At 34.8% G+C, this 24,361-nt stretch overlaps 1 protein-coding gene across 6 annotated transcripts; it reads left to right on the forward strand.

Annotated features, from left to right (window-relative positions):
* Positions 1-1,381: 1,381 nt before the first annotated feature.
* LOC128230527 (cleavage and polyadenylation specificity factor subunit 6-like) lies at positions 1,382-23,083 on the forward strand. Of its 6 annotated transcripts, none has more exons than XM_052942865.1 (17): positions 1,382-1,450; positions 3,482-3,562; positions 4,957-5,070; positions 5,240-5,343; positions 6,680-6,849; positions 7,109-7,330; positions 7,562-7,717; positions 7,963-7,995; positions 8,664-8,759; positions 10,409-10,533; positions 10,732-10,823; positions 11,076-11,188; positions 11,471-11,618; positions 13,517-13,558; positions 14,497-14,538; positions 15,014-15,268; positions 15,704-23,083. In XM_052942865.1, the coding sequence occupies exons 1-16, from the start codon at positions 1,394-1,396 to the stop codon at positions 15,240-15,242; spliced, it is 1,824 nt and encodes a 607-aa protein (XP_052798825.1). In that variant the 5' UTR covers positions 1,382-1,393; the 3' UTR covers positions 15,243-15,268; positions 15,704-23,083. The 6 variants fall into 6 exon arrangements, with proteins under 6 accessions (XP_052798825.1, XP_052798824.1, XP_052798828.1 ...); XM_052942864.1 differs by having other exon boundaries at positions 22,601-23,083; XM_052942868.1 differs by lacking the exon at positions 14,497-14,538 and having other exon boundaries at positions 22,601-23,083.
* The last annotated feature ends 1,278 nt before the right edge of the window (positions 23,084-24,361 follow it).

A 24,361-nucleotide genomic window follows, 5' to 3' on the forward strand; every position in this document is an offset into this window, starting at 1 on the left:
ATTAATTCCAATCCGGAGAAAGATTAGAGATACAACCGTGCCAGAAGAGCACCCAGCAGCTACCACTAGATTAAGCGGCACTTTAAAGTCGTTAATGATTATGAAAACACTCTGATTGAAAGGTCATCTTGATATGTCTATATGTGTCACATGACAACGTGTCGTAGGATTGACATTGCAAGTTAATTAAGAACAATTAAGAACTGCCTTCAATAACATAAACTTCGTTACAAAACATTGAGTTCGTAATGTTATTACCATGAATTTATGAAATATTGAAACAGTTTGGCTGGTGGGCACATGACCTCTTCCGCGCTCAGTTTCCTCTCAATGTTGATGGTTCACTGGCGGCGATGATAGTTTACTACATTACTCATTTGATGTAATTGAGAAGGAAGGATACAGCTCGGTTAAATCGCTAGGGAGTTTGTTTTATATTGTGTTTTGCTAATGCTTTTCAGTTCATCTGTCAAACTACTGATCCCCGGCCATAAAGTTCTCAAATTACATTAGGAGTGCGATCCACAGATGAGCTAGCTCTCTTACACCTCCACTAACTTTAATTAAATGAAGATTATGATGCCTGGTGACTCCATGTAATTTTGGTATAATTTTGAAAGGAAATTGATAGTTGATTAGTATTATGTAAAATTGATGACCGACAAACATTAACCTACTTCATTCCAGTTTGTATATATTAACTCTTTATTTCAATCGAAGTCGGGCGTATAAATGACTTATTATTCTGCAATCTCTGAGGGCTAAAAGACATGTTTGAAATTGTATTTTCGGAGAAAAAAATCACATGTTTTACTCTGCACACATAATCCTTTCAAGTGACACTAAAATAAAATGGGGTCACTGGGCATTCCAAATCCAAATGTTTGTGTACTGGATACCTAACCACAGCCTGGACACAGTGGTTGAGGATAGGTTTGCGATTAAAGCCCTCAAATTTCACTCTTGGAAAAACACAAACTCTTATTTCAAATACCCAGACAAACAAATCAGAATGAAAAAGCAGAAACATTGACAAACATGCATTTATATGTAGTCCAAAATCGCCTGAATCTTGACCATTACCACGGACCTATAAACCGGTTTATAGGTTCATGCCATTACTTATTTTAAAATCCTAATAAAACCGCTCAACTATCATCAAACTACTGGGAGCATGTTATGTAGGTCACAGCCGTAACACTTCCCTCGGCTCCACCCAACCCAACTCCCCCGTATTCACTTATAAAATGATAAAAAGTCAAGATGTGATAGTATTCATTTTTATTTCAATAAAAATGGTCAAATGTAGGGATTTAGTAGGATGCAGCCGCTAATGAACATTTGCAAAATTTATATCTGTAAATAATTATACATACGGGGAACAGGAAAGAAAATGGCCGATAGCGTGGATATCGATCTTTATGAAAATATCGAAGAAGGCTTTGACCAGGTAATGCATGACAAGTTATATCGAACTAATAACTTAATCCTTTCATTCCCCCACCTGTTACTAAAATATTTAATAATCTTTTTCAGTTGTCGTGTATATTTGGCGCAAAATCAGTAGGCTGAGAAGCGCCCGCTTTACGAAAAAACCCGTTACATTTTTTTCTTCTTTTACAATAAATCATCATACAATCGCTTATAAGCATATCCTTTTTATTTAGTTTGTTAACTCGATATCTGAACGTTGTTAGCATCTCGTAAATATGTCCTTATTCTGCTGCGTTACATATTCCAATTCAAGGTTACACTCCACCAATTTAATATTTGTTCTACATAAAAAAGAAGAGCTTGAAGTAAGGGTTTTCTATAGGATGTATAAATACATGTTTAGTGGATGCAATTATATGTGGACCAATGAAAATTAAGCTCCTTCAACTTCTGTTTTATGGCACCCTTTGGGGTCATTGCTATCGGAAAGACATTAATGTTTAAATTAGCTAAAGAACTTCAGCGAACACGTTATATACTACCTTTTTGGACGTGTTAGCTGAAGAGAACGCCATATCCAAACCCTACCAGAATTCTTCACATTTTTATGTCACACTGTTATTTCACTTGTATGCATTGTACAGACAAAATAACTATATCCTCCGGTCAATGAAGTCAAATGTAGTTCACAAACACATTTTCAAAACCAAAAAACGCTTTATAGAATGTTAATTTATCATTTTAATAAATCCGATTATAAGCATTCCTTAACTAGGTCATAGTTGTGTTCAAATTTAAACACGTGACACCAAGATTTTCAGAAAATACCCATGTGACCTACATTTGACCTCACAAATGTAGTGTTTATTTTGCTGTTATTTTTTCTATTTTGAATAATAAGTAAATAACTAATAACAAATTTGATATAAATCAATTGTTTTTACTTATCAAAAGGTATTTTCAGCCTTACTGCAATTGGATTCAACTAAATGAACAATGTGAATCCGATACTATAAATAGAATCCATCAACGTCATCATGGTCATGTGGATTGCATTGCATCATCACATTCAATTGATTCTGGTTGACTTTACTATGGGGGTTACGCCATAACTTTAATGTGACAAAAAAAAATAAATATCAACATTAAAGTTATGGAAGCCAGAACTATGTTTAAATCAAACTTTTTTCAATAACATTTTACATTGTGTGATAGCTCTTTTGAGAATACTGTAATCTACAACTTAGTACAAGGCATTGTTGTCAATACCTTAACTTATAAAACCATCAGCTACTAATGCACCAGTCAATTGTAACCACAGCCCCCCTCCCCCCCAGGTCCAATTTGACTATTGGTCCAGCCAAACCCTAGAAATCCCCGTCCTGCGGGTACAAAATTGATGGTAAAATCCTTGCCAAATGCCCCTGCACCCGTGGGACCCTAGGGTCCATTCCCAGCTATATTTTGTGCGAAGATAAAAACACCGCATTCACCTGGCATCCCGGGGCCATCTAAAAGGTAAAAACACGGCCCATTTCCCCGGCTATCCCTGGTATACCCCTGCATAATGCACCAGTCAATTGTAACCAGGCCCCCCCCCCCCCCCCCCCCCCCCCCCCCCCGGTCCGGGGAATAGCGGGGACTTTGACTTTCGGTCAAGCCAACCCCGATAAAATCCCGTCCTGCGGGGACGAACTGATGGTAAAATCCCTGCCAAATGCCCCCGCACCCAATAGACCTAGGTAAGGCCCATTCCCTGCTATATTTAGCACGAAGACAAAACCAATGCATTCACCTTGCACTGCGGGGCCACCTGAAAGGTAAAAACACGGCCCATTTTCCCGGGTATTCCTGGTATACCCCCAGACCTGGAGGGCCTGTGGTTACAATTGACTGGTGCATAAGTGTTCTGTAACATGTAAACAGGAGGAAAAAACTTGAATAAAACTAAATTTTTATTCGTTCACTAGTAAGTGCATACATGACATGTTTAGGTATGGCTGTTAATATGATTTGAATATAATAAAAACTAATATTTTCTTCACAGGATGGTGAATTTGGCCAAGATGCAGATTTATATGATGATGTTATAATTACACAGAGTAGCAGCAGTGACCATAAAGAATTGGTAAACAAATTTGAGTTTTATTTTAAACTGTCCACACTTTCCAACTAATTAATAACTGTTGTTTTCATTAATTGTATTTAAGTATTGTAATTTGATACATCTCTGTATGAATCAACATGATACAGTGAAAACTCACTAAACCGGACAAGGTCCGGACCGGGGAAAATTTCCGGTTTAGTGAGGATTCCGGTTTAGTGAGGATTTGATGTACGGAGTAAGTTTACTCAAAATATTAACTGAGTTAACTTTTAAAGGGAAGTTGAAAATAGGAATAAAATAAAAACACATAAAGATAACATTTATTTTACATCAATGATGGTTCAAGTAACTTGAAATAATGCATAGAATATACATGTATATTCATTTATATATCAATGTACATTACAGATACAGTTTATATCATTGTACATGTACATGTATCTTTACACTTTTAGTGTGATACATAATGTTCATAATGTCGCCCACTGTTGATTTCCCGATGCCAAAGTGCTCAGCGAGAATCTGAAATAAATCGAATGAAACATTTTAATGCAGTGTAAAAGCGAAATTTAAACTGAAATTGAAAATAAACAGCAAATTCAAAGATTTCATACAGTAAACATACCTTGATTGTAGGCTTAGGGATTTTCTCAGAATCTCTAATGAGATTCATTTTGTCCTCTAGGGACAGTTCAATTCTTCGACGTTTAGACGGAGGTTGAGACATGATTAAAGCACATGCAAAAGTGATAAACATAATTCTGCGTTTTTATAATCATCTTTTTTCCGAGTCTAAAAAAATAAAACAACTCGCGTAATTTAATGCTTGTTAAGTATATTGATATTTTAATTAACGCACCGCTCTAATTTGATTCACTCATAGAAGTCTTTAGATAAAACAACCCTCCAAAATGATCACTTAATAACCGTTTCTAGTTCTTTATTTTCTACAACAAACAAATTAATGTCTCAATCAATTTTTCTTTTCACAAGTTTGATTAACGTTTGATTATCGCGCGGCAGTCAATCCACAGCGGAATCATCATTATCGATTATCGAGTTATCACAACATCAAAGGTGCAATATTTAACGACGCACCGGCTGTCAAAACAAAGTGACACGCGATTCGCAAATTCCTAATACACAAAATCATTTTGACATGTTTGAACAAATAAACGTCCGGTTTTGCGAGGTAAAATTACGTTGACAACCAACAAATTTTCTCGATTTTTTGTCCGGTATCCGGAATTCCGAGGTTCCGGTTTTGTGGGGATTATTTTACATTGAAAAGTATAAGGGAAAAATCGGGACTCTGAAAATAGTCCGGTATCCCAAGGATTCCGGTTTTGTGGAGATCTGGTTTAGCGAGGTTCCACTGTATGACAATTCTGTCTTAAAACTGTTTTTTTTTTCAGATCACAAACACATCCTTGTCTGATGAGCCAAAGAAAAATATTATACCGCCAACATCAGTACCTGCTAGCTACACAGGCCGACGGTACAGTGTGTATGTTGGGAACCTGCAGTGGGTGTGTATAGACTTGAATTGATCATAAGCTTTTAGTATGTTGAAAAACTAAACAAAAATTGTCAGTCAGTCAGTTATAAAGTCTTGTTGTAAAAACTATTTGGACTTAATAAATGCAGTTGGACATTTTTCTGTATGGTGTTGTGTACGGTTGTTGATTTGCATTACAGTGGACAACAGACCAGGATCTAACTGATGCTCTGGCTGCTGTTGGAGTAAATGATTTGTTGGAGATAAAGTTTTATGAGAACAGAGCGAATGGACAAAGCAAAGGGTTAGCATTAAATTAAAATATACATACACATATCTCAGTATTTCTTACCACTGCTTTTGTCAACAGGACCGGGGCCCTTAAAATTGTGAAAATGGTGATGAAATGCCTTATATTATGAATGCACTCTTATATGATTAAAACACTAGTTTTTACTTGTGTGTTACAAATTCTGCAGACAACAACATCATCAACAATTGCCTTTGTTTCAAGCCAAAAAATAAATATTCTAAAGTCAACTGACTGTCACGACAACTAAGATCGAATGACAAAAAACGCGTAAAAATTTACCCAAGAAATTTCATTAGCGTGAATGAACAGCCAATCAAAATTTTGTCCAATGAAACTCGATGTAAAAATTAACTGCATCAAACCCGGATGAGACAAAGTGAAAGTAGATATGTAAATCCGAATGCACAAAAGAGAAAGTAAATGTCGCAAAGTATAATTATTTATTTTATATTTAAAATATGCCAATGCTTTAAAATTCAATCTCCAACGCACTGATCTCCCTTGATAAAAGTCCTGAACCCGGGCTACTGTACAGTTTTTTGCAAAAAAGCGGAACGCCATATCCAACAGAAAATGTAAGTTTTATTTTGTAAACTGAATAAATTATTTTACTGTACTGCGGTTTACATAGTGAAACAGTGTCATTTCATTTATGTGCTCAAACACATCGTGCACGATAGATATATAACATATTAAAATATGTGGTAAACTCACTGTGAAAGAAATGAAACATCTGTTATTATCTATATTCGGCTTATTGTTTATCATTACGTAACTATAATGAAACAAAATTATTAACTGTTACATTTAATAACAATACTATAAACTGTAAGAAAACACAAAATTGATCGGTAACAAATTTATCGGTACGGTGAACGGCGATCCGGAGACCCGGGTTTTAGGGATATTGCAAACGCCTACATGACTGGAACAGGAAGTAATCGATTGTTGAATCTGCATACGTCAATTTTTTCATAATCCAAATTATGAAAAGACCAATAAGTTTTGAAAATCAAATTTTAATGGAAAAAACGAGTACGCTAATGTACTGTGGTACAATTTTTTTTTGCTTCGTACCGCGATATACCGGTATATCGTGACAGCCCCACTGTATAATATATAAAGACCTTAATATTCTATTTCTTTAATTTATGTTTCATGCCATCTGTATCATTTTATTTTGAATGAAAGATTGGGAAGTACTCTAATAGGTTAAGTAATTTATATTTTGAAATAAAGTTTTCGGAATTTTGAAGAAAATTTCAAGAACTGCCTAGTTTGAAGGCAATTGAAAGCACTTAAGTGACACATAACAATGTCTTTCTAGGTTTGCAATTGTGATAGTGAAATCAGAGACTTCATCAAGAGCGATATTTGACAAGCTGCCTCGTAAGGAACTCCAGGGTCAGACACCTCTGGTTACTCACTGCAACAAGCAGGCCCTTAACAACTTTGAGGCACAAGCTAGGAAAGGAGAACCGCCTCCGCAGCAGAATGGTTAGAATACACAAATCATTCATTAAACAATATACTATGAACTTCACTGAAAATATCACTTTTGCAATGTTAGTACAACACATTCTGACTGATTAAACTCAGGAAATTTGTCTTCAATATAGAGATTCTTTACTCAGGACTCTTTCTCTAAAGAAGCCAGTTGTCTACTTGAATTAAGATAGTGTTTTTTGTGACTGAGAATAATAATTTAGGTCATGAATGTTTTACTGAGATGTTCAAATTCTTGCTTGCTATACAGGTCGGGGACGTACAGACAGTCGGGGTGATGCACAACAGAGGCCAGATGCACAGAGGTCAGCTCCCCCTCCAACTCAGACCCAGCGCCCGCCCCAGTCTGGTGCCCGTCCTGCTGCTCCATTCCCCCAGCGGCCTACTGGACCCCCTCCAATGTCGGGGCCTCCACCTACACAGGGACCCCCACCCCCGACCTCCGGGCCTCCACCTAACTTCTTCCCCCATGGTATGTAAATGTACTACCATACCTGCATGTTTGTAAACATTGAAAAAGATGTCTCTTCATTATCAGTTTTTATAAACGAATAATACCTGAAACTTTAATTGGTAAGTCAAATAGAATATAGCGTGATTAACATTGATTATTTGGTTTAACATGTGGTACATCTGAAACTCTTATTCTAGGGTGATAATTTCTCAAATTCCTTATATTGTTGGTTCGTGCCACTAATTACAGGTATGCCGCCCGTGTCAATGCCGCCCGTCAGTATGGCTCCAGGTGTAGGCCTGGTGCGACCAATGACAGGTCCCCCTCCAGGAATGATGCCTCGTGGTGTGCCTGATCCCCGTCTTCCCCCTCCCGGCATCAGACCTGGCATGCCCCCAGGACCTGGTATGTATGGCCAGCAGCAGTGGCTTGTGTATATTTGTAGCATTCTTACTAAGGGTTTGCTCTTTTATGTACCCAAACATTGTTGCTCTTGACTCACAAAAGAATAAATATACTTTGTTGGAGTGTTTTGACAATTAAGTTTAAATAATATTTTGTAATCTTCTTGTTTCACTACATACTATTACTGACATTATATTGTGTTTCCGTAGTCATTAACCTGACAGTTCTCTTGCTTAACTGTTTAGAGAGGCTCAGGTTTGAGCCCCCGCCTCCTGGCAGTAAGTCTTGGAATGCAAAGGGCTTTTAGAATACTATTTTGCACTCTTACTTTACTATAGTAGCTTTCTCACATCATTTTGGTTAATGTTATATATATTTTGAGTTTGTCTGCATGTTGCTAATACAAGGTTTAAGTTGATAGCATATATTTTAAAGAGTTCACAGCCACTAACTATGAGCAGCCACCACCACCAGGGAGTATGTATTTCGAGAAATATCCTATTGTTTTTCCCTTTATTGATCTAAGTAGAAATGGGTACTCTTTAAGTCTTACCTGGATGGATTTGGTAAAAATGTTGAAAAAGGTTGTTAGTGGTGAAAAAGGGAAGATTAATTATGAAGAAAATGGTTTGCATTTGTAGGAACCGGGATTCGTATTGCATGTTCAGGTGACGGTGTGTTTCATTTATGTTTTATAAATGTTTCCTTGATGTTCTCTGTTGAATATTATTGTTTTACATGCGTTAGAACATTACTGTTTATATGTTTCTGCAATTTCTGCAACCTACAGTTATTTTTCTATAAAGTATTGTGATTTTAACATTTTTCTCATTAGCTACTAGCTAGTCATTTAGTCTAAAAGCTTTGGCATAAGTCATATTTTAAGACAGTTGAAGATTATTAGACTGTGTAAGAATGTTGCTTCACTGACTGTTGTGTATTTCAGCGCCGTTTGCGGTGAGAGGTCAGATGCCACCCCAGCCAGTCCCTCCACCAGGCATCCGTGGACTTGCCCCCTCTATTCCTGGCATGCATCATCCTAGTAGGAAGTTTTATGTGTTCCTTTGAAATGTAACATCCTGTAGTTCAAAATATATTAATTTCATATACATCATGCTTAGTCCACTAAAAGGGTTTGTTCTCTACCCTAAAAACAACTGTGTTATGCATCGATGATTTCAAAAAGTGTACAGTTGTGTAGTTGTAATTAAAGGAACTAGAAACAAGATGATCACAAAATCGGCAAATACATTATTTCCTCAAATCAAGCCTAGAATAGACAATACGAGCTAGTATGAGGCCGATGGTATGTCACTTTATATAATTAAAAGAATATTTAATAATAGTTAACCTCAAAAGTAGCTCACAAAGGATTCCCAGTTTATATTATATTTTGCATGAAAAATTCACGTTGTTAGTCAGTGATTTTTTTGGCTAATTTTAGGGTCGAATATCGGCCCTTTCCCCTCGCCAAAAAGCCTCCATTTTTCCCAAAAAATCTCCAGTTTTTCCCAAAAACAGAATTCATTTTCTCCTTTTTCCTGAGTTTCTTTTTACTTACAATTTAAACCTGCAAAATTAAAATCGCATTTCATTGAAGTTACTTCTATTTCATACATTTTTTGATAGCAAACTTTCAGATATTATCCGTCCCCGTATCCGGTAAAATCCGGTCTGGGTAACCGCAAAATAGCCAATATTTGTTTACAGTCTTTTTTGCCGGAAATATTTTGCAGGACGCACCTTTATTTTTCTGCTTCCGGTTTTAATTTTCAGTTTACTTTCAGTTTTTCGTAATGCAAAATACACGTTTAACCTGACAATTGTTGCCGTAGTCAATGAAGTATGGTATTCAGTAGTTTCACAGCGTCGAAGGAAATTTATTTATGTGTGTTTTAAGTATCTCAATGTTTTGTACTCAACTATTTAGTTCTAAATAATGACTAAATTAGATATTGAGTGCAAAACTTAATACACAGCCTTCAATTACCCGGACACACAATTAACAACCAGTTTAAACATGTTGTCGTGAGTAGTGTTTTGAATTCAAAAATGCATTTTTCAGTACAGTATTCATATTAATCATCAATGTTTAATATAAGAAGATAAAAAAGTGGGACAAGCTTGTTAATTGCTGTTTTGCTTCACCATGTTATAGAAAAAGTCTGTATGGACACATAATATATAATAATCTCAGTAAAAGCAGAAAATTAAAAACTTTATATGTAAAATGGCCATGTTATAATTTTCCCAATTTTTGGACTTTTCGCGCTAATTTTCCCAATTGAAAAGGCACAGGGGGTAAAATTATTTTGAAAAAAAAATCACTGTTAGTACAGATACATACACTAACGCTATTTTGAATTTTACTGAAATACAAGTGGTAGACAACCCTAGTAAATTTCGAATTTGAAAAATGTGCAAAAACTGCGGAAGATACATGTGCAGTAAGCGATGTTATCCATCAGTATGTGAGCTTCAATGCTTTGTACACGATGACAATCAATTTTATGTTAGTTTTTTGACAATTTTCTTTTTTTCTTGCAATGATATCATCAGATGTCTAGTCCCTTAACATAATGACTTACAAGATAAAGTAAGACTCAAATGTTTGTCATTGCTGGTTTTATTATGTAGTGATTGATTAGAGAGTGCTGTTAGAAGAGATTCGCTAAACTGTGTATATTTCAGGGATGCCACCGACACAGCCACCCCCAGGGGTTCCCCCGCCAGGCCACCACCCCGTGGCTCCTCCAGCTCCGCATGTAAATCCTGCGTTCTTTGCCCCAACACATCCCCCATCTCTACCACCACCAGTAAGTAAACTTGAATGATGACATTGCTTTTGGAAACAGTAAAGAAAGTTGTATCTTTGATTTAATAGAATATGATAAAGGAAAATTTTAAATGTGGTAGTTTTACTTTAAAAATAGTTTGTACAAAGTTATATTGATGTAGATGATTGAGTCAATCCCAGTTAAATGAATGTAACTAGTAAATCCTGTATATTCTAGGTGTCCCATGCCCCTCCATCTGCAGATCCCTATGGAAGACCTCCACCATCAACAGTTTACCCAGGAACCGACCCCTACAGAACAGAACGAAGGTAAGACCTCTTGGTTAATAAAGCTTACATGTATTTCTTGGTGAATTTATTATTTGTCTCGATTAAAAAAATTGAGAGAAACAAATTGAGCTGTATGGGCATTGTGCTCACTAACTTGTCAAAGCAGTCCCTAGACTCGCACTTGTCCTTTTAGTTTACTTAAGTTATTCATTACGTTCTGTTTGTTATAGGCTGAGTTTTTTGTAACTGTTATTTGCAAGTAAACAAACTAGAGTTTTATAAATTTTCCAGAAGTGAGCCGGCAGCCCCAGCCCTGTCTGAGCAAGAGTTTGAGGAGATCTTCCAGCGTAACAAGACAGTCTCCAGCAGTGCAATCTCACGCGCTGTACAGGATGCTAGTGCTGGTACGGCTATGTTATTGACTATTGTACATTTGTACTGACTCTTATATCACTCCTATTTTATAGAGTTACATCTATCTTATGCTTAATCCTTTATTAATTTGCTGTCTGGCTTTCAGTAATCATTATTTGAAGTAACAGTTGAAGTTAGTTTGATCCGACATGATCAGGTTAATTTGATGCAGCATGATATATATTAAATATGCTTGTGAAATTTCGACTTGTTGAATCAAAAGCTCAATTTTCACGGCAAACATGTACATTTGTCTTTTTGTCTAATTATAGGAGATTTTGCAAGTGCAATAGAGACGCTTGTAACAGCAATCTCCCTGATCAAGCAGTCGAAGATTGCGAATGACGACAGATGTAAGATCCTCATCAGTTCCTTACAGGATACACTTCATGGCATAGAGGAGAAGTCATATGGATCTAAGTGAGTATAGTAGTTTGTTTTGGCGAATTCATATATGCACTCTCCACAGAAATGGTGTTTCCTTCGATTTGAAGGCTAACATTTGTTACTTGAGGGAAGGAATATGAGAAAAGTACTTTGTTCCATCTTCTGCACTACTGTTCAGCTGTAAAAATCTATGTATCTTTGTACCAGTCAAGCAGTAATGCGAAAGAAAGCGAGTATTGTATTTCCTTGAAGTGACATGATACCAAACCACCCTGACATAAATATTTGATATGAACTGTTAAACCAATGGAGAGATTTACTAGCCACTTGATTAAACTGGAAAAATAAATGTATATAAATATGAATATATATAAACTCCATAGATATTATTTTGTTATTGAAAAAAGGTAATTAGTCAGGGCAGTCGAGATTAGATCAAATGTCATATTGATCCTCATACTCCCTGCACTCTACACCGAGATGGTGCTTCTTTCCATTTCAAGGAGTTTTTGTAATTTTAGTGATGGGAGTCAAGTTCAGTACTTTGTCTAGTTTATTGCATTACTTTTGAGCTGTAGAAGTCTATGTGGCTTGTATCAGTCAAGCAGTAGTGCCAAAGAAAATGTGTTGAACATAACTCAAGCCAGGATCATTTCTGACCTTGTTTAATTTGATACAACATTAATGTGATATATCTTTTTAATACAACATTAATGTGATGCATTTTAATACAACATTAATGTGATGCATTTTAATACAACATTAATGTGATGCATATTAAAATAATCTTATTGGAAGAAGAAAGATGGGCAATGGGAATTACAATGGTTTTGTTAAGTGTTTGAATAGAAATGTGTGTGTTTTTATTCAAAAGCTAACTAACTTGATAATGTAATTGACTTTTTGTGATGGTGAACTATGGAACCATTTTCTTGGGTAGTCTATTGCACTACTTTTGAGCTGTAGAAGTCTATGTGGCTTGTATCAGTCAAGCAGTAGTGCCAAAGAAAATGTGTTGAACATAACTCAAGCCAGGATCATTTCTGACCTTGTTTAATTTAATACAACATCTCTTATCAGTTTGTTCAAATAATGGTGTAAATGCTTATAAACTGGAATTAATGGGAAGGACAATGATAGCAATGTTGGTATAACTACATAGTTAGGCCATTTGGTTTACAGATCCGCCTCAATTTTTATTTTACAAAATCATACAGTGATTCTGAATCTCTGAGTGTTTTTTTTTTCTCGTTGCCCTTTTCCATATTTCGCATAATTGAAGAAATTGTTACTCATTATGCAATTTCATCAACAATAACATTCATCCTCATCATAAACAATATTGCGTCTTTTTATAAAGTTGCAAAATTTGTAATTATTGTTTTCCAAATCAAATAGGACATTTTGTTAACAAATCGTTGTAAATTATATGTTACAAAAATAATTTATTTTTTATATATATACACAGGTTGAGTGGATCAAGATTTTTAATTATTTATTTTAGAATTGCTGTAGTTAATGAAACAGTTTTTTATCCACATTTGAAAATGTTCAGCAAGATTCTATTTATAAATATCTCAAATACATGTTAATGACATAACTCAAAGCTGTGCACGTGCCCTCGAGGTCATTTTCCCAGACATTTTGTCATTTTAAAGAGTTAAAACAATGAATGGGAAATATTTGTAAAATACTCCCTGAAACAAGACGAAACTTCTCAAGCGTTGTTATGGCAGGCGTCTCTATTAATCTTAATCATCAAATTACTGATCATGTTAAATCAATATGTGTTTAAACAAGTGTTCAGGCTTTGAGCACCGTTCAGATTGGGGCATTCAACCAATGTGCATGTAGATCATTTTAACCAAACCTTCGAAGAAGTAATTTTGCCCTTATAAACATATTTAGTACAACTTATCCTTCACTTCCAGTCTGAATCGATCGAAAAATTCCGGAGAAGTAACTGAATTTAAGTGAGTATTTAGTGCTGTATGATATTCATGAAACGAACATTTGGATTGGAATGAATTTCCATTTATCTTTTCCATATTTCTACAAAATATTGTATGGATTAAAAAAAATTCGTCCATCCATTATTTTATGAGAGAAAATTCGTAAACCAATTTTCTTATCATAAATGAAACTGCTATCACAAAATAATGTCATTATATATATTTTTTAAATAAAACAAGCGTTTTTTTTTTTTTTACGTGACACTATAAATGAAAAGGGTTTCAAGGGATATAAGAAAAGTACTATGTGTAGTCTGTGCACAACTGCAGGGCAGTCAAGATCAGATCAAATGTCATATTGATTCACCCTCTACACAGAAATGGTGCTTCTTTCCATTTAAAGGAGTTTATGTAATTTTATTGACTGGAGTCAAGGGATATAAGTTCCGTACTTTGTCTAGTTAATTGCATTACTTTTGAGCTGTAGAAGTCTATGTGGCTTGTATCAGTCAAGCAGTAGTGCCAAAGAAAATGTGTTGAACATAACTCAAGCCAGGATCATTTCTGACCTTGTTTAATTTAATACAACATATGTTTGTTCAAATAATGGTGTAAATGCTAATAAACTGGAATTAATGGGAAAGGACAATGATGGCTATAATTATCTTGATTATCACAGTTACTTACTGTAATTGTAAGGCCATCTTTGGTCAAAGAATCTGTGCCCCTTTCCCATAATGGGAATAGATTCAAAAATCCATGATGTTATTTTTCAGCTTGCCTTTTACCACTTTTCACAAAAAGAAAAAAAATCTGTAATAAGTCAGGGAATTTTAGTTATTCTGCCATTCCAACTATACTAAGACTGCATACATGTACATATTTTTTTACGGAAACACTTAAAAAAAAAGTAATGTTGTCCTTACTAACCTCTATTCAGTATCATCCTTCACTTCCAGTCAGAATCGATTGAAAAATTCCGGACAAGTAACTGAATTTAAGTGAGTATTTAGTCCTGTACAAGATATTCATGAAAAAAAGCATCTGGGTTAGAAATAAATTCCCATTATTCCTTTTGATATTTGTCAAAGATGTTGTGTGGATATGAATGTGTTTTTCCCCCACCCATCCTATATTTTGAGACAAAAATCCGTAAATCAATTTAGATAAAATGCTACTTATCCATCGGATAATGTTTTATAAATTTTTGAAATATGACAGTTAACTATTGTTATGATTTTTGACATGACCCCATAAATGTTAATTGTATGTGCCATATTGGGACATTTTATGTATTTAGTGCTTTAAATTATCCAATTTCTTCGTGGTCATTTAATACAAAATTTCTAAATTAACAACTGATTTACTAAAGGTAATAAAAAATTGTCAAGTCCTATTTGTTTCATTCCGATTTGTAAATGTTTGCATTGATGAAAGGAAACTATTGATCATACAAAATAATTGTTTTATTTCAAGGTCACGGGAGAGACGATCAAGGTCACGAGAGCGCGATCGTGAGAGGGAACGCGAGAAGAGAAGCCGTCACCGATCTCGCAGTCGTGAACGAGATTACCGAGAGAGGAGTCGAGAGAGGGAGAGGCGAGAATACGATGAACGTCATCGCGAGGGTCGGGAGGGCCGGGACCGACGTGAGAGTGACAGGGAGAGAGACAGGGAACGAGAGTACCGCAGCAGTCGACACTAGGGCTTGGCCTTTTTACAGTATATGTTGTAAGTGCTCTCAACCCTGTTGCATTAAACTGCGTTACATTGATTCAAGCGGGCAGTTACGCATTTCCATATGAAACTGAGAGGATTTTGATAACTTTTCTTAACCTGGAACAATAATTACATAAACTTTAAATGGCTTTAAGCTGAAAGTTTTGTTTTGAAATGCATGACTGCCAAAATGTTGTTCATGGTTAATGGCATGTTAAAGCTCACCTTAACTAGGCAGGTTTGTAAGATTTGTATACAATGACATCATACTAGACCCTCTGTGTTGGAGTTGTCTGACCCAAATATAAGGTAAGTTACACAGTTTTGTTACAAATACTAGTGTTGTTCCTTCAGTTTTGGCCTCTTTCCTAACATGCTACTTTAGGAACCAATAACATGGTATGTGATCATGAACTGTGTATTGATCGTGTTCATTGTTTCTTTCAGCTTGAAAAAAGGGGGTGATCAAAGTATTTGGTGCTTCCTAGATAATTGATCTCGTAGAAAATACAAGGTCCAGCGAGTGTTGACCCTGTGGTGGAGGCAGATGTAGATCTCATTTGTGTTAACCATTGCTTGATTTATTATGTTGTCTTTCATCCTTAGTAGTGTTTAAGTTATACATGCTGGGTTGCTTTGGTGCAGATATTGAAGTTTGAAAACTATCCTTAAATCACCGTTAGTTCTTATTCTTTGACTTGTACATGTATTATCAATGTGTACAAAACTTTTTGTTAAGGAATGGATTTAATAGTTAAATATGCCAAATCTGTTTGTTAATTTAATGTTTATCAAGAAATTCCGCCATGTTTGGGAGTATTTCCGTTTATTTCATCTATATATTAACTCCCATATCGGAATTGTGACAAGTAGGCGGAGCTGAGTAGCGTTCAGTAACTAGCATGCAGATAATTTACAATGCTTCACGCTTAAATCGCATGCTAGTTATTGAATGTTGTTCTTGACAACATGGTTCGTAACAGAAATGTCAACCACTACCCATGTGATTGAAATTATACATTCACATTGCTGCACCTCTGTATTATTTTCATAAATCTCGAAGTTGGTGCAGTAATAATATAATATTTGTAATTGTGTACATATTTTATGACATCGGTTATAATCATTATCATTTTGGGCTAAAGTGGAAGTAAAAAAAAAGTAATAATATAAAAACTAACGTTTTTGTTCGTCGACTGCTCTTTCTTTTTAAAATTAAACGATGACTGGCAAGTCTTGGTAAGTATCATTGGCTATTACTCTCTGAAACAGTGGGTAATCATAGTTTTTACGAAAGGTAACATATTTTTTGTCTCGTAAACTTAAACATTGACTTTCTCTGTATTCATTATGTGGTATTAATGAGTAGAATTGAATATTTTGTTTTTAGGAAGTGTTTTCAAATGATGAAAAAATATGTGTTTTGGACAGTCACTTTAATTTAATCGGTAAACTCAATTTGAAGGAAAGTTTGATAATTTAATGGATTTGGAGTATTTTGTTTTGTGTGACAAGAATTTGCCTATCTTTTTGTTTGTTTTGATTTTTTTTGTCCCACATAATGTTACAAACTGATTAGATTTAAATATTTACTAATTTAAAGTTTGGCAAACATAGACTTTAGTCTATGAGTTTAACCATTTACTGTTAAAAGTCTTGTTTGTTCAAAGCCTATTTTGATTGTAATGGTCAGCACTCACCTTTTCTTAAAAGGAAGCTCCTTAATCATATATTGTTATCTGTAACCTTGTGTTGGCATATGTATAAAGAAATATTTCATAGCATTTTACACTGTTTGATAAAGTATTTTTACAGCCTTATGTTCCAATTTAAGTTTTCATAAATGTGTAACTATTTACGTTAACAGAATTATACACGTGTAGACTTTGAAAGAAAACTGGAAGTACACATACATGTATGATAATGTTGGATAAGAATAATATAGATTTTCTGTAGAATGTATAGGTATTTTATTTTGTCTTGGTTTATCCATTTTTTTTTGGTTTGGATTATATTACGCAACAAGTGGAAAGCTGAAAGGGCTGTAAATATCTGCATATATGTTTAACAGAAACAATGGAAAATGGAATTTGTAAAAAAATAAAGGTTACAGCCCAAAGCAACCCAGCGATCTTGTACCACACAATTTTGCAAAGATAAGCTGCAGTTAAATTGAAACTTTCATCTATGTCATTTACCGACATTACTATGAACATGTACATACTGTTTATATAACAGTTTTGAACGAGGGCAGTCTTTGCAAAATGAAGTGATTTTGAACTGAATATGCATAATGTTTTAAACAAGCACCTTTGTATAAATGGATGACTTGTTCTACAGGAGGTGCTTGGTCTTCATGATCATGAAAATGTGTTCTCGGTTTTCATTTGTATGTTACGTTCAGTGCAATATTATTACTCACAGTATTCTTTTACAGGGCATGAACATAAAAATAATGAAAATGACGAGTGATGTGACTCTTATACAAATAAAGTTACCTCTGTGACATTCTTAAAATGTCAAACTGAAAAGTTATTTATGATTATTCATAATTTGTGCAAAATTATCTATAAGAGAGGATGTTGGGTGTCTGTGATTTGTGCAACTTGATTCAAATACCAGTGTAAATGTTAGAGTTAAAAATGGAAGTTATTGTGGACATTTAGGAGAATTTAGGGAGCTGAGCACAAGACGGCTGTAACTGCATATAGGAAATGAACCAGTTATATCAGTCTTGCATTGAGCCCTTTCTTTATACTAGAACACATCACAAAAAACCTGGGGGTCCTCCTATTAACAAACATATGACAGAATTACATATAATAAAAAAAGTCAATTCAATACAAAAACAGTTTCACATATTAAAATTGAAGTTAAATAAACTTTCTCTGCACTGACCAGTCAAACATGTTCAGTAAAAAATCTTTTGTAATGAATATCTTTGTCATATGCTTGTTTGTAAGAAAGGGTCCTCATTCTTGTAATAGTGCAGTACATTCCTTGTTATTTATTCATTGTAAGTGCCATAGCAAAATCTATACTTACGTGCCAAAAAATTATAGCTGTTGTCTCTATATAATTGTGATATTACAATTTACATATATACTTGTTTAAACTGACCATGAGCTCTTTACACTCGGATATTCGTTGACTTATTTTGTTGTTTCACTGTATACTAATGCCGGTTTGTCTTTCAGAAATTCACTTGTAGCTGTGTGCCAATGATGGGGCTGTTAACATTTATTGTTGAACATTTGCTTTACATTTGTTTTGCATGTATTCTATATGGGGATAATCTTTTGTTACATAAAATATTTGTATGAATGAATGTTGATATATGTATTCATGTACGTATGGAGGGAGCATGTAAAACTGCATGTATTTCATACTTCTGACATAACATGTATCACTCCTACGCACAGGGTACAGAAGGTAGAAAAATCAGCTCCAATGCTTTTCAAATATTGCTCTCCTGGAGCTAATTTCTTACCACTGTGTTCAAGAGTGGTACGGCATATGTTTCAGTGAAATAAAAGCTAATTATTATAGTAGTTGTATTAGCAGAAACCAATAGTAGATAGTTTGTCAATGTTTAGATTGCTTATATTATCAGATCCTACATGATATGTATGAAATATAGGTAGAGTATTTACATGTTCCCTTATTCAGTTAGTAGATAACTGTTTTCGATAGACATTTTCTGACTTCATTTATGCTGTATGTGGTTACATCAGTACATGTAGTTAGTGACACAAACAATTTGACATGACAGGATGATAAGTATAAGTGTGATATAACATGTGTCCCTGCCATTTATGAACAAAGCAAGTGGTGAAAGTATTAGGTTTTAACTGACTGTTTAAAAGTAAAAAGGCAGACAGAACCTTTTTACTCTCACCTCTTGAAATGTTTATCAGGGCTGTGGAAATAATTCATTGGTTAACAATGCTGGTTAGGGACCACTCTTCAACTGTAAATGGAGGTTTCCGACTGACAACAAAATATTTTGTTTATTTTTATTTCTATTAAATTGAACATGTTGCACTTTTTGAATGGTAAAAAATCTACAATCCCCTTTGGGAAGAAGTGTGGTGCAATTAGTTGCAAAAAAGCTTTTCTGTTTTTAAGCTTCATTTGAACACAAACTGTCATTTGTAATCTTAACTGATTTGCCAATCCAAGCCTAATAATAAGAACAGAAAGAGGTCCTAACCAGTATATGATCTGCAGTTTAAGTTTTGCCTTTTGTTCATTATTGAAAACTAAAAAGGAACATTAAACTTACGAGTTTGCGACAACTCCCTGTGCCATTTGCTGTTGATTCGACTTTAATGACTACCGTACTGTATTTGTCACAATGAGATTATGCAGGGCTCGACATTAACAGTCTACTGAATGTTCCTGACAAATCAAAGTTGGTTCAGAATACAACCAAAATCTTAGAACACAAAGCTATAATTTAGCTTTAGGTTTCAAAAGTCAACAAAATAAATGAAAAAGGGCCTGACAAGAATTATCCTATAAAAGGAAGAGAGCTCTATAAAAGTATGTTTTAGCAGTATTATATAGCACATCATTATTTGGCATGTTAATTTAATTAGTATATGACAGGGCAAGCAAATTTGAACGTTCAATGTCGAGCTCTGCTATGTGGTAAAAAAATAGACAAATTTAGTTTATTGGCATTCCTAATACACCTAAAATTGCTTCATTTCATTATGTTTATATAATATTGCAGTGATTTTATTTCACATTTGAGAAATATGTTTAAAAGATGTATACAGTCGAAACCCATTGGCTTGATTTCTTCGTTGGCTTGAACTTGATGTCCAGGACCGATTTTGTTTTATTCTTTGTATACATATCCACTTTGCTTGATATTTGCGAGGCTTGAAGTATTTTGGCCAGTCCCTGGGATATCGAGCCAATGGGTTTTGACTATGTTATGCAAGTATTAGGGGAAGAATTTAGACTGACTCTCACTGATTCATTATGTACATTGTATCAGAAAAGAAAGGCTTCCCTGCTAATGATGATGTTTGTCTTGCTTGAATTCAGATCACCATACTGCTTTCAAACACATGGCTTTTTTACTGCATCATCATTAAATTAGTGTTGACACTCATGACTCGGCCAATGGCATCATCTGACAGATTGCGATTTAACTATTTAGAAAGCCACTTGACTGACATAGCAATTAAGTCATTTAATGCTTTTATTAAGTGGATTTGTACCGGTTTGCTCATATGAAATTGGTAGTATAGAGAAACCTCGCCAAATGCTCATTAAGTTATTATTTATTTTTGCTTTACTAAATGATCTTTTCGACAGCTAGACTCCACAGACTTATGCCGAATCAATTGTTAAGTAAAGCAAAACATAAGCAATAACAATGACTTATTGCGTTGTAATGTTTGAAATCAAATGAACAAAGCCATACAATCGAGCGAAGCCCGACTCAATTGATACTCTAGCTCTTTCTACAGAGATGTGTACATGCAATACAATCCAGATTTGTTAAGTATTCTGTGTTTTGAACATGTTTCATCTAGTGCAGCATGTTTTGATTTTCTTCCTATTGTTTATCATCTAAATTAAATTTGCTCATTTTCAGGAAATTTCTTATGATAAAGTCTCGTGTTCATTAAAATAATTTTCTTTTATCTCCGAAAGTAAGTGTCAATAAAATTAATTTAGTCTATTAATAAAATAAATGTTAGTTTAAGTTGAATGTTAGATAAAATATAAGGGATGCAAGTCTTTATGAATGAGTGAAATAAAGCCCTAGTACCCACAAGTGAAGTACATATAATCCATTCTTTGTTGTCATGGTAATTCTTAACCTATTATTTAGTATATTTATAAGGTAAATTGATGGAAAGAGCTGTGAGAACACACACTTGTCCTTTCTAACCAAGATATGGGCCAGTTGCGACATGTTTAAAGGGTAGCTCAGTCTTACACTGCTTGGTCGTTCAATTTTCTCTTCCAAGGAAAGCATCCTTTCAGATTTTTCAGTACATTCTATCATTCTGTCTCTTTGGATTTGACATTTTGGGAAGGTAGCTCTTTATTGAAGCCAATTGAAATGGGATTTTATCCATTATCTGTAATCTTTATGTCTGTGTCCCAGCTAATGCATTGCCTTAGAATAATGGAAGCAATTTGACTTGTTCTCACTTTTCTTTCGATCACAAAATTAAATAATGTTTGGTAATTACTTAAAAAAAAAACTTATTTTTTTAACTTCTAAAATAAATTTCTGATACCAGTAGGTCTGAGTTTTACTTTTATATTTTCAAGATAAATCATTTATCATTAATGAAAAATAAAGAACTGATTTTTAAGTACTGTTCAAAAACTCAGAGGATTTAGAATCCAAAAGGGAGACAGCTAGTACAGGTTGATAAGAGACTTAATAATAATAGGGAATTGACATTTAATTTTAAACATAGGAAGTGTAAATGCGTGTAGTGTTGAATTTTAAGTGTTAACTATCGATCCGCACTGTATTTTAGTTAAGATATTATGCTGATTGATGCCAGGGTGGCAGTGTTATTTTTCACACATGTATGCTTTGATCACATGCTTGACGTTAGTTCCTGATCATTACTAATGTTTGCATTCTTGATGACGGTCAGAGTGTTTTACTTTGTGAATTCGGAACAAGGGAGTAGATGGATCATATTTCTTTGATTATATTAAGAAATAAAAGTATTAATAAAGAAAGCCAAGCATGTGACAAAATATATTAAGACACTTGTTGTTTACTGGAAAAAGACATTTGATAAGCCAACAAACTTGTTTGTGTAAAAACCAAATTTCTTTTATTTTCTGTAAAATAGCAAGACGTTGTCCATTGACTCATGTTTACTGTTACCCAAATCTCATGTGACATTTGTGTGTGTGTATTGATGAGTGTTTTTGACATGTATAGTTCTAAGTTGTCATGTTCTTAAACATAATAGTTCTGTCGTATATCTTCCATGTATATTTATATGCACAATGAAAAGATTCCTAACTCTGACAGTCTTTTTATTGGGTAGTTTTGAAATTGAATGCACATCAAAAATACATCAAAACAACAATGACAATAATGGTATAAGAATGACATTTCTGTCTCATTATAATATAAAACAACTAGTTCAAACTGTTTATATAATTTCTATCAGACTTAACATCAGCTTTGATGTTTGAGGTGAGATTTGATACTGCTAAAGTTTGTGTTTGGAAGTTCTGTGGATTTTAGAAATTCTTTAAAAGTGCTTAGATGTCAGAGTGAGGAAACTACAGATGCAAATATTATGCTTGTATTCAATTTGTGATTTTCTTGCTCCATTTTAGGTACCAGTCTAGTGAGGGAATGTATAGAACCCTAGCCATTGTGTAGTGTAAGAATTGTAAATATCAACATTGTGGAGACTCACCTTAGATCATGTGTTCATGATTTTGTCTTGGATTCAATCTGCACTAGAGGATACAACAATGGATTACAGAGAGTGAACATCAAGAGCTCTGGGGATATTCTATGAACATAATACTCCATGTGGAAATCACCTTGCACACTTCATCACAATCATCATAAGAGTCAACTTGGACAAGAACACAGCAGGAATGAAAGGCATCTTCAATTCTTTAAATCTTTTTATAACATTTTTACCTTTATTTCAGTAATAATGGGGGGATATCAAATGTTATTACTTTTTAAAAGTTTAGCCTGAATATATTTAGACGTTCAACTTTGTTTCAATAGGGGAGAATTTGATATGAGGATTTTTCTGTGTCTATCATGTAAAACTATTTGTCCTAATAAAAATCTAAATATGATTTGCATTTCTGAATATTCCTCTTAAGCTTGTCTTGTTAAGGTCATCTTAGCACAAAGTGCTTAGCCTGAGCTATTGCGATAGGGTGATTGTCCTTCATGGTCAGTATGTCATCAAGGTTCTCCTTCAAACAACTTCTCCTAAAACCACTGGGAAAATTTCTACCAAACTTCATACATATTAACAGTGTTGGCATATGTACATAAGTACATTGAGGATGGCATGCAGTTTGGCATTGTATCATACAATGCTTAGAAGCCAAAGATATTTCAAATTAGTCGGAACATGATTGACTGAAAATCAACAGTCATACCAATGTGTGACCTGAAATGGGCTCAAAGAGTCCTATTGATAACTCAACACTAGGTTGTAGCCTTTCAATTGTCATCAATGTGTTTTGAAGATGGATGGAAGGTAACACAGTGGTTGGTGCACTCACTTCTCACCTAGTAGTCCGGGGTTCCAAACCAGAGTGGATTTTCTCTGGGTACTCCGGTTTTCCCCACAACACAAGACCACACTCTCACGCAACATCTTGCCAATGGGAGTGTATAATATAAGTTGAAATAACTAGTTTCACAATCATTGTAACATTAAATAAGTTTAAACTATATCCATCCAGCCCTGTAATTACTGTACGTCTGCTGTGATTGGCTGATTTCAGTTGATCTGCAGTTACCCAATATCTTTAAACAAATTATTCCTCTTTAAAGATCATGCTGCATATTAGTTGCAAGTTGATAGTCAGTACCTGCCCGAAAGTCAGTCTGTAGACTATGATTAATTATGCCCCCCTTCGAAGAAGAGGGGTATATTGCTTTGCACAGGCATGTCGGTCGGTCGGTAGACCAAAGCTTGTCCGAGTGATAACTCAACAATTCCTGGACGTATGGTCATCAAACTTGACATGAAGGTTGGGCCTGACCAGTAGATGACCCCTATTGATTTTAGGGCTCATCGGTTCAAAGGTCAAGGTCACAGTGACCTTTAATGGTAAAATATTTTTAAAGCTTGTCCGAGTGATAACTCAACAATGCCTAGACCTATGGTCATCAAACTTGATATGGAAGTTGGGCCTGACCATTAGATGACCCCTATTGTTATTGGGGGTCATCGGCCCAAAGATGAAGGTCACAGTGACCTTGAATGGTAAAAGGATGTCCGAGTGATAACTCGACAATGCCTGCACCCTTGGCCCTCATTCTTGACTTGGATGTTGGGCCTGACCAGTAGCTGACCCCTATTGTTTTTGGGGCTCATCGGGTCAAAGATCAAGGTC

This window comes from Mya arenaria, chromosome 4 (assembly GCF_026914265.1).
Source record: "Mya arenaria isolate MELC-2E11 chromosome 4, ASM2691426v1".
Taxonomy (NCBI): domain Eukaryota; kingdom Metazoa; phylum Mollusca; class Bivalvia; order Myida; family Myidae; genus Mya; species Mya arenaria.